General features: G+C 43.1%; 1 protein-coding gene across 1 annotated transcript in view; it reads left to right on the top strand.

Annotated features, from left to right (window-relative positions):
- Nucleotides 1-4,557: 4,557 nt before the first annotated feature.
- Nucleotides 4,558-11,611, top strand: part of LOC124623002 (myrosinase 1-like) — a 55,726-nt gene continuing 48,672 nt past the window's right edge. Inside the window, exon 1 of the mRNA XM_047148792.1 lies at nt 4,558-4,711. Within this exon, the coding sequence (XP_047004748.1) occupies nt 4,558-4,711 (154 nt within the window). The remainder of the gene's footprint in view (nt 4,712-11,611) is intronic.

Raw genomic sequence — 11,611 nt, 5'->3', positions numbered from 1 at the left:
TAAAATTAGGGGTAACATTAGAATATAGTATAGAAGCTTCGGAGAAAGATTTGACATATTATGTCACAGTGCATGAGCTTATTAGTAAAAACTGTGGAAAAGGAAACGATAAGAATCCAAAGTTGCAATAAAATAAAATCATGAGTGCTTGTACAGGAACTAAAATAAGGATCATACGTTATAAAACTCTTTATAACAGTTGGTAACTAGCAGGGAAATGACGCGAAACACGAAGTTGAGAAACCGAACCAACTAAATTGAAGACAGCTTTTCCTGCACATGAAATATTTAACAAATCCATTTTTCAGTACTGTAATATGTCTAGATAGCCAATTTTCAGTTTCCTCATGTCAGCAGTAACCATTTGTTAAATCGGAATGAGAACTATGAAGTTCCATGATGTCAAATATGTTCATAGAACTATAAATTAGCTGACAACTGAATTACATAACGTTTTTATCTAGACTTATTTTACAGGTCGATTCCATGCAGATCAGAATTAACTGTCTTGAATACCATAAAAACTAAGTATGCAATGCGCTTGGCAAATGGTGCGCAGTACCCAAGTACATTTGCGGTATCGAGGTACAAGATGTTCGGAATTATACCTGTTATTGATATCGAGGTGACAAAAAAACCATGTGACATATTTGATAACTAATGTTTTACATACACTGCGGTGGCAGAAGTCATGGGATGCCCCTAATGTCGTGTCAGACCTCCTACTGCTCGACATAGTGCAACAAGGCGACGTGGCATAGTCACAACAAGTCGCTGGAAGACACTTGCAGGAATACTGAGCCATGCTATCTAGTAGCCGTCCGTAATTGCAAAAGTGTTGCTGCTGCAGGACTTTGTACACGAAATCGCCTCTAGAATATGTGGCACAAATGTCCGATGGGATTCATGGTGGGCGGTCTCGGTGGTCAAATCATTCGCTCAAATTGTCCAGCATGTTTTTCAGACCAATCGCTAACTGTGACATCGTGATTTGGCGCATCGTCAGCCTTAGGAGTTCCATCGTTTGGGGACGTGAAGTTTATCATCTAAAAATGATCTCCAGGTAGTCGTATGCAACCATTTCCAGTCAACTATCGGCACAACTGGACTAGAGGACTCAGGTCATTCCGTTTAAACACTGCCCACACCATTATGGAGCTACCATCAGCTTGAGCAGCACCTTGTTGAAAACTTAGGTCCACGGCTTTGTGCAGTCTGCCCCACACTCGAACGCTACCATCAGCTCTCACCAACTGAAATAGGTACTCATCTGACCAAGACATGGTTTTGCAGTCGTCGAGGGTCCAACCGATATGGTCAGGAGAGGCGCTGCAGACGATGACGTGTTGTTAGCAAAGGCGTCTCCTGTCATAACCTGTTAACACCAAATTGAGCAGCACTGTCCTAACGGATACATTCGTCTAACGTTCGACACTGAATTCTGTCGTTATTTTACGTAGCGTTGCTTGTTTGTTAGTACCGACAACACTTCGCAAATGCAGCTGCTTCCAATCGTTTGTCAGGGCCACCCCCCACTGTGTTGTCCTTGGCGAGGAGTGAGATTCAGATTTGATATTCTAAGCACACTCTTGTCACTGTGGATCACGGAATGTTGAATTCAATAACAATTTCGGAAATGGAATGCCCCATGTGTTTAGCTCCAACTTAAATTCCGCGTTCGAAATCTGTTAATTCCCGTCGTACGGCCATAATCAAGTCTCAGACCCTTTCACATCAATCAGTTGAGTAGAATGACAGCTCCAACAACACAATGTCCCTCTATAATTTGTGTACGCACTACTACCACCATCTGTACATGTGCATCTCGCTATCCCATGACTTTTGTCATCTCACTTTAGAAAGAGACGTGTAACCTTAAAAATAAGTTCCGATCAAAGAACAGTACTTGCTCAGACAGACAACGATTGAAGTGTTCTTGGTGCCCTTACCCTGCCATCAGCGTGTACCAGATGTACTTCGAATCACCAGTGCAGAATACCTTATTCCTTCTTTAGAGGGCATAATGGCGAGTTCCTGCCCCTGTACTGATTTCACTGACCAGTGGCAGATGGTAATAATCATTCCACGTGCAGGTATTAAGTCCTGTATGCCGAAAGAGGTGGATTGTTCTGCTTGGTACGGCTGTTGTTATCTGGCACTGATGTGGTAAGTGATGTGCGGAAAGTTGCACAGTCTACGTACTGCTACTATCCCCTTTAGCAGCCAGTTGCCATTGTCTTCCACACGTCATTGCCAGTTGTAGATGATTAGCTGCTGTGGCTTTTTCCGAATCTTGAAACACATGGTACGCCCTTTACAAGGTGACAAGTGAGACGCTCAGTGCCTGTGAAGCGGTGAAGGAGGTTTGTCCCATATGACGGGCAGCAACGATCTGGTCGCGCTGTATGAGCTGATGTTGCGTGCCTCGACCACTTCAGTCATGCCGGCTTACAACAAAAAGTTCACAAGGCACGAAGGGAGACGCCCAACTGTTCCAATCTCTGTGGCGTCAGATGTGGTCCCAAGCCAACACCACAATTGCCTCAGATTAATTTGGTGATTAGAGTACCAGGAGCAGTAGTAAAGTTTCAGTTATCAGCTCGAAAATAATCAAGGCGTGATTAAAGAATTTGGTGATGATGTTAATCCTCCGCTTTCCAGTGCGACGTGTTTTGTAATGGCCTGGCAGAGGACTGTACAAGTCTTCATGTTGGCTGTTCAGGAAACGATCGCCTTTCTGGAATTATCTGATACGTAATGGTTTCTTCATCCGAGGAAGGAGGATACAGTCACTGATTGCCATGTCACGAAAGGCAGCGAAAGCTGAAATTTGATGCTCCAGAAGAGCATCAGTTGTGACTATTTCTGGCACAGAATGAGCTGGTACGGTATTGTTTAGCCTTGGACAGTTTTCCGCAACGCTTCGCCTTGGCGTCAACCCTTGAAGTTGTCAAGAAACGGTCTACCTGCTATGAATATAATCTGTTAATAGTTACTGATGTTGTTGAGCAACATTCATGCAATAATTTTTAAATAAATACACCACCATTTGACTGCGTTGTTTATTTCATTACGACCTAGGTTTGATATTTTATATCATTTGTCAAGTGACTGAGTTAATGTCATTAGCATATATTGCACGACGACTCAAAATTGGCCATAAGTTAAGAAAAATAGTGGCTCCCCATGAAATGCCAGGTGTAAAATCATCATCTTGTAGAAAGATCAGTGCATAATAGTGGGAGCACATCATATTTAGTAAAAACAGGTTTAATTGTATATAAAAGATATGTTCACCTTTCTGAATTCTAGTACCTAGGTAGCAAATAAACTATGACGGAAGGAGCAAGGACGACATAAAAGGAAGACTAGCACTGGCAGAAAAGCGTCCCAGGCCAAGAGAAGCCTCCTAGTATCAAACATACGGCCTAACTTGAGCAAGAAATTTCTGAGAATGTTCGTTTGGAGCACAACATTTTACGGTAGCGAGACATAGACTGTGACCAAACGAAAACAAAAACGATACATGTGAGATGTGATGCTCAGAAGATTGTTGAAAATGAGGTGCGCTGACAAGGTAAGGACTGAGGAGGTTCTCCGCAGAGTTGGTGACGAAAGGGTCAGGATGACAGGACGTCTGTTAAGACATTGGGTAATAACTGCCACAACACTACAGGGAGCTGTAGAGAAAGAGAATTTGCAGGAAGTAGCAGCATTTAGTTAACTAATAACTCTTTGTTGGTTAAATTAGAACAGGATTTTATGTAAACAAAAACCTTTCAGCAAATGCTTTGCGAGTCAAACCCTGTTTCACTGAAGTGGATGTATTCAGGCAAGAACAACAAAAGACTCCATAGATTGCATCAAAATCTTTCCTCGATTACAGAGTGTTAATTGCATGGGAATTTGCAATAAGCTCAGTGGTTTCTGTTGCGAAATTTTCTGGGCCACGTATGCTTTCGGTGCTGTCGCGCGTAATAAACGCTCTTGGGTTCCGTCGCTATTAAAAAAACTACCGTTCCAACATTTCAGCCTTCTATCTGAGTTCTTGCCGTCAGGAACGGGTCTGCAAAAAGGTAAATGATTCTGAAAGAATGACGCGATACAATTATCGATGAATTTTTGTGTTCACAACTATACGCAGTTGTTAAAGTACTTAAGCTTTCAGACTTGTGCAGCGACACCCTTTCATCCTAAATTATGTCGATGTTTTATCACTTGACCATGTGTCCCTTCCAATCGATAAATCACAGCTTGCCATTTCGTACCAAGATCACCTTAGTGGATATACTTGACTGACGTTGATGAACCCTTTAGGTCCTCTCTATTGTGGATATATTAGTCAGTTTGATGGTATTCCCAGTTCGACATAAAATGTCACAACACACATGAGAGTGAGTATACAGGAAGTAATCATCAGATTGCAGCACGTTTATCAAGAAGTCATACACGTGATAGACCCATAGATACGATCATTTGGTGGCACTCGAGTGTTATCCGACATGTGCGAGAGTTTATAAGCCGACAACGAGTACCGTTAGAGCAACAGATACCAACATGGTGGCACCTATGACATTATGCTTGGAGCTGCTGGCAATTGCGTGCCTACTGGCGACAGCAGTTGGTAGAGAGATCAACCAGTTCCCAGAAGGCTTCCTGCTGGGAACCGCCACTACCTCATACCAGATAGAAGGTGCCTGGAACGAGGATGGTAAGCGACACAATTTTCTATTTTATTGGCGACTTTTATGAATTTCAGGACGATTGGGAAGATGAGGATCATGGAAAGACAGTACAACAGAGACCTTCGTGATCACTTCCATCATCACCATCAACACCACCATCACGTACATCGTTATCTGTACGCCGTTGGCGTACACAAGTGACTAAAACATTTTCGTGGTACTTCAGAAAGTTACAAACGATTCGTTGAACACTATCTTAAAATCTTAGGAGCTTTTAGTTAAAAATAGTGAATTAAGCTTCTGTAGTCCCACTCTCTTTAATGAACAAAGTCTTGAAGTTATAATAACCTTATATTAAAACGGAAAGATAAGTTTCTCAGTTTAGGTGTAAAACCCAAAATCCAAATCCAAGCTTCACTCAAGAAGAAAAACACTTCCAACTTCTTACGGTGTGCTTTACTGAAGAAGTACTAAGAGCCAACAGTAATGAAATATCTGAGTGCGACAAGCATAGAAACTTCCAGTCTCACACAATGTTGCAGCTAGAAGAATAACGATACAATTACACGAAGTCTCAACGAGCACATAGCTGATCACTTTGAGTCCTAGCTGAGGAGACAGCTTTCTCTCCAGAAGACGATAGCCAAGTCGGCCGTGGCATAGTGGAGAGCTTCAGGTTGCTAGGCGCCAGGGAACAACTCTCCCGGGTGTATGCGCCGTTCTATCCGACTCGCTGACGGATACCTGCTGGTCGGTTTTTGGCACGTAATACGGCGGATGCATGAATAGGTGTTGTTTGCCAGTGACCTCTACTGTCGGCGTGTACGCCGCCTGTTGGCTTCGCAGGACTGCTGTTGACGCAATCTGTTGGTCTGGCCGTGGTGTTCCGAAACTGTTGAGGTTCCATGTCGTATCCACTGTTACGATGCTGAGCCGCCGGCCGCGGTGGTCTAGCGGTTCTAGGCGCTCAGTCCGGAACCGCGCGACTGCTACGGTCGCAGGTTCGAATCCTGCCTCGGGCATGGATGTGTGTGATGTCTTTAGGTTAGTTAGGTTTAAGTAGTTCTAAGTTCTAGGGGACTGATGACCACAGATGTTAAGTCCCATAGTGCTCAGAGCCATTTGAACCATTTTTGATGCTGAGCTCGCTACAACCAGAACGATGAATACGTTACGCATGGGGTGCCATCAGAGCTTGATGTCTAGGACGCCACGGCATTTGACATCTAATGCCGGTAAAAGTGTCCTGTAGACTTCCTTATATTAGTTCAAAATGGTTCAAATGGCACTGAGCACTGTGCGACTTAACATCTGAGGTCATCAGTCCCCTAGAACTTAGAACTAGTTAAACCTAACTAACGTAAGGACATCACACACATCCATGCCCGAGGCAGGATTCGAACCTGCGACAGTAGCAGCAGCGCGGTTCCGGACTGAAGCGCCTAGAACAGCTCGGCCACCGCGGCCGGCGTATTGTATTGGTGCTTGTAGCTACACGAATATATATTTGTCAACATAATCCGTCTTAATTTAATTCGCTCTACAGCTACATCATTAACTCTTACACACTCTGCAGGCCGCTCAACGGCAGGTGTATTGTGCCACTGGTCGTCATTCCCTTTCCTGTTCCACTCGCAAATGAATCGAGATGGAGAAAAGACTGTCTGCTCCAGATCAGGCCGTCATTTCTCTCGTCTTCGACGGTTTTGCTCAAGATGGTTTTAGGTGGCAATAGGATTCCCTTCAAAGTTCATTGAGCATTTCCATAATGCTTGTGTGCTGATCGAACCTAGGGTAAAAAATGTAGCAGCCCGCCTCTGAATTGTTTCAATGTCTTCTTCTAATGAGGGTTAGTAGCTATTCCAGACACTCGAAAAATGTTGAAGAATGGGACTCATACGTGTACTGCACGCGGGTACGGTTGTAGATGAGCCATACTTTCCTAGAGTTCAGCAACTAAACTGAAGACCATTCGTTTACCCTGAAAATGATGTCACGTAGTCGTTGGATTTCATGTCGCTCTTCATCATTACACACTGAAGAGCCAAAGAATCTGGTACACCTGTCTAATAACGAGTAGGGCGCCCTGGAGCACGCATAAATGCGGCAACACGACGTGCCGTGGAATCTACTAATGTCTGAAGTAGTGCTGGAGGGAATTTACGCCATGAATCCTACAGCGCTGTCCATAAATCAGTAAGAGTACGAGAACAGCACGTTACAAGGCATCCCAGATATCCTCTATAATGTTCGTCTCTAGGGAGTTTAATGGCCAGCGAAAGGGGTTAAACTCATAAGAAGAGTGTTCCTGGAGCCACTCTGTAGCAATTCTGAGCATGTGGGGTGTCACATTGTTCTGCTGAAATCGCCCAAGTCCGTCGAAATCACAATGGACATGAATGGAAGCAGGTGATCAGACAGGATGCTTACGTACGCGTTGCCTGTCACAGTAGTATCTAGACGTATCAGGGGTCCCATATCACTCAAACTACGTACGCCAGAACCTCCACCGGTTTGAACAGTCTCCTGCTGACATGCAGGGTCAATGGAATTATGAGACTCGTCCTACCAGGCAACACATATCCAGTCATCAACAGGCCACTGTTGTTGTTGACGGGTACAGGCGAGGCGTAAAGCTTTGTGTCGTGCAGTCATCAAGGGCACACGAGTGGGCTTTCGGCTCGTTGGTCCCGTTCTTGCTGAATCTTTTTCAGGCCGCAGTGATGTCGGAAATTTGATGTTTTACCGGATTCCTGATATTCATGGTACACTCGTGAAATGGTCGTACGGGAAAATCCCCACTTCATCATTACCTAGGGGATGCTGTGTCCCAACGCTGTGCGCCGATTATAACACCACGTTCAGACTCACATAATTCTTGATAACCTGCCATTATAGCAGCAGTAACCTATCTAACAACTGCGTCAAACACTTATTTTCTTATATAGGCGTTGTCGACTCCAGAGCCGTATTCTGCCTGTTTACGTATTTCTGTATTTGAATACACATGCCTCTACCAGTGTTTTTGGGGCTTCAGTGCACACAGATATTTGATCAATGTGGCTGTGTCAAGCTACAAGCACATACTGCTTTGTATTCGAACATTACTGGACTGCTTTTCCTACTCATCTGTGTAAATTAAATTTTTCCACATTTGGATCAAGCTGCCATTCATCACATCAAATAGAAATTCTGTCCAAAGTGATCCTCTATCCTCGTTGTGTCACCTTCTCGTACACAACGGCGCTATCAGCAAACAGACTGATGCTCACACTATCCAACAGATCGTTTATTTATATACAGAAAAAGAGCGACGTTATCACGTTTCCCTGTGCACTCAAGACGGTACTTTGGTGTCTGATAAACACGCGCGTCTCTGATAAATACAGGCACAACATACTGAGTCTTTTGAGATGATTCTAATTTATTGTCCCGTCTCAGTTGGATATTTTTAATTAGTTTACATGTTTTGAAGACTATGGATCACCTTCAGATCTAACTAGTTGCGTCAGCAGACCGTCCTGTCTGCACAGAAGCACATACCAGAGTAGATACACACTTAGATCTGAATAGGATCCAAAGACATCGAAGCATGTAATCTAATTAAAAACGTGCAACTGAGACGGGGCAATGAATGAGAACTATCTTAAATCCCTTTCTGTATCTCTCAAGACGATTATGTCGATTATAGTACTGGGTTATGTTGCTGAAAAAGCTTTCGAACCATTCACGTATCCGGTATTCTGAAGAGTCTGAAGAGTGGCACTGTTTTCTGAAATCTAAGAATACCCGATTCCTACTTTTGCCCCTCGTCCGTGGTTTTCAGGATATCGTGCGAGAAAAGAGCAAGCTGATTTCCGGACGAGCGATTGTTCTTATATCCATGCTGTTTTGTGGACAAAAGCGTATTCTGCATTATTAAAAGAACGAAGAACTTCACTGGGTCATTTACCATCCGTTGGCCTAAACACACGTTCCACCCACCATTTCATGTTCATTAAAGTGCATTTTTGTCTTCCACACCTGTCTGTTACCTGATACATTTGTGTCTTCACCCGTCTTTTCATTTTATTATGAACTTCCGTTAATACTATTTAGGCTAGCGATAAACACCTGCTTACACCTAAAAACACCTGCTTTTGACTGAAATCAGTTTCACATACTTCGTTACTGTTTTCTTAGTCTTTCATAACTACTAATTACCCAACATTTTTCGAGTCAGTATGAGTGGGGTCTACCCAATACTCATACCCCAGAAACATGAAAAAAAATGTTTTACGTAATGGCACGCGCATATACAGGGTGGTTGTTTCGGGAATAGGGGAAGGGAGGGGAAGAGAGTGACGTAATGACGTTATTATACCTACATCAACATGAACATGACTACTGTGCCATTCATATTTATCTGATTGGCAGATACATATGAACCATGGACCTTGCCGTTGGTGGGGAGGCTTGCGTGCCTCAGCGATACAGATGGCCGTACCGTAGGTGCAACCACAACAGAGGGGTATCTGTTGAGAGGCCAGACAAACGTGTGGTTCCTGAAGAGGGACAGCAACCTTTCCAGTAATTGAAGGGGCACCAGTCTGGATGATTGACTCATCTGGCCTTATAACACTAACCAAAAAGGCCTTGCTGTGCTGGTACTGCGAACGGCTGAAAGCAAGGGGAAACTACAGCCGACATTTTTCCCGAGGGCATGCAGCTTTACTGTATGGTTAAATGATGATGGCGTCCTCTTGGGTAAAATATTCCTGATGTAAAATAGTCCCCCATTCGGATCTCCGGGCGGGGACTACTCAAGAGGACGTCGTTATCAGGATGAAGTAAACTGGTGTTCTACGGATCGGAGCGTGGAATGTCAGATCCCTTAATCGGGCAGGTAGGTTAGAAAATTTAAAAAGGGAAATGGATAGGTTAAAGTTAGATACGGCAATTAGTGAAGTTCGGTGGCAGGAGGAACAAGACTTTTGGTCAGGTGAATACAGGGTTATAAATACAAAATCAAATAGAAGTAATGCTGGAGTAGGTTTAATAATGAATAAAAAAATAGGAATGCGAGTTAGCTACCACAAACAGCAAAGTGAGCGCATTATTGTGGCTAAGATAGACACGAAGCCCATGCCTACTACAGTTGTACAAGTTTATATGCCAACTAGCTCTGCAAAGGATGAAGAAATTGATGAAATGTATGATGAGATAAAAGAAATTATTCAGGTAGTGAAGGGAGACGAAAGTTTAATAGTCATGGGTGACTGGAATTCGAGAGTAGGAAAAGGGAGAGAAGGAAATATAGTAGGTGAATATGAATTGGGGTTAAGAAATGAAAGAGGAAGCCGCCTGGTAGAATTTTGCGCAGAGCATAACTTAATCATAGCTAACACTTGGTTCAAGAATCATAATAGAAGGTTGTATACATGGAAAAATCCTGGAGATACTAGTAGGTATCAGATAGATTATATAATGGTAAGACAGAGATTTAGGAACCAGGTTTTAAATTGTAAGACATTTCCAGGGGCAGATGTGGACTCTGACCACAATCTATTGGTTATGAACTGTAGATTAAAACTGAAGAAACTGCAAAAAGGTTGGAATTTAAGGAGATGGGACCTGGATAAACTGACTAAACCAGAGGTTTTACAGAGTTTGAGGGAGAGCATAAGGGAACAATTGACAGGAATGGGGGAAAGAAATACAGTAGAAGAAGAATGGGTAGCTCTGAGGGATGAAGTAGTGAAGGCAGCAGAGGAACAAGTAGGTAAAAAGACGAGGGCTAGTAGAAATCCTTGGGTAACAGAAGACATATTGAAGTTCATTGATGAAAGGAGAAAATATAAAAATGCAGTAAATGAAACAGGCAAAAAGGAATACAAACGCCTCAAAAATGAGATCGACAGGAAGTGCAAAATGGCGAAGCAGGGATGGCTAGAGGACAAATGTAAGGATGTAAAGGTGTATATCTCTAGGGGTAAGACAGATATTGCCTACAGGAAAATTAAGGAGACCTTTGGAGAAAAGAGAACCACTTGCATGAATATCAAGAGCTCAGATGGAAACCCCGTTCTAAGCAAAGAAGGGAAAGCAGAAATGTGGAAGGAGTATATAGAGGGTCTATACAAGGGCGATGTACTTCAGGACAATATTATAGAAATGGAAGAGGAGGTAGATGAAGATGAAATGGGAGATATGATACTGCGTGAAGCGTTTGACAGAGCACTGAAAGACCTGAGTCGAAACAAGGCCGCGGGAGTGGACAACATTCCATTAGAACTACTGACGGCCTTGGGAGAGCCAGTCCTGACAAAACTCTACCATCTGGTGAGCAAGATGTATGACACAGGCGAAATACCCTCAGACTTCAAGAAGAATATAATAATTCCAATCCCAAAGAAAGCAGGTGTTCACAGATGTGAAAATTACCGAACTATCAGTTTAATAAGTCACAGCTGCAAAATACTAACGCGAATTCTCTACAGAAGAATGGAAAAATTGGTAGAAGCCGACCTCGTGGTAGATCAGTTTGGATTCCGTAGAAGTGTTGGAACACGTGAGGCAATTCTGGCCCTACGACTTATCATAGAAGAAAGATTAAGGAAAGGCAAACCTATGTTTCTAGCATTTGTAGACTTAGAGAAAGCTTTTGAAAATGTTGATTGGAATACTCTCTTTAAAATTCTAAAGGTGGCAGGGCGCGAAAGACTATTTACAATATTTACAGAAACCAGATGGCAGTTATAAGAGTCGAGGGGCACGAAAGGGAAGCAGTGGGTGGGAAGGGAGTGAGACAGGGTTGTAGCCTCTCCCACATTTTATTCAATCTGTATATTGAGCAAGCAGTAAATGAAATAAAAGAAAAATTTGGTCTAGGTATTAAAATCCATGGAGAAGAAATAAAACTTTGAGGTTTGCCGATGACATTGTAA

This window comes from Schistocerca americana, chromosome 7 (assembly GCF_021461395.2).
Source record: "Schistocerca americana isolate TAMUIC-IGC-003095 chromosome 7, iqSchAmer2.1, whole genome shotgun sequence".
Taxonomy (NCBI): domain Eukaryota; kingdom Metazoa; phylum Arthropoda; class Insecta; order Orthoptera; family Acrididae; genus Schistocerca; species Schistocerca americana.
The sequence above is the reverse complement of the archived record's forward strand: the minus strand, read 5'-3'. Positions and strand labels throughout refer to the sequence as shown.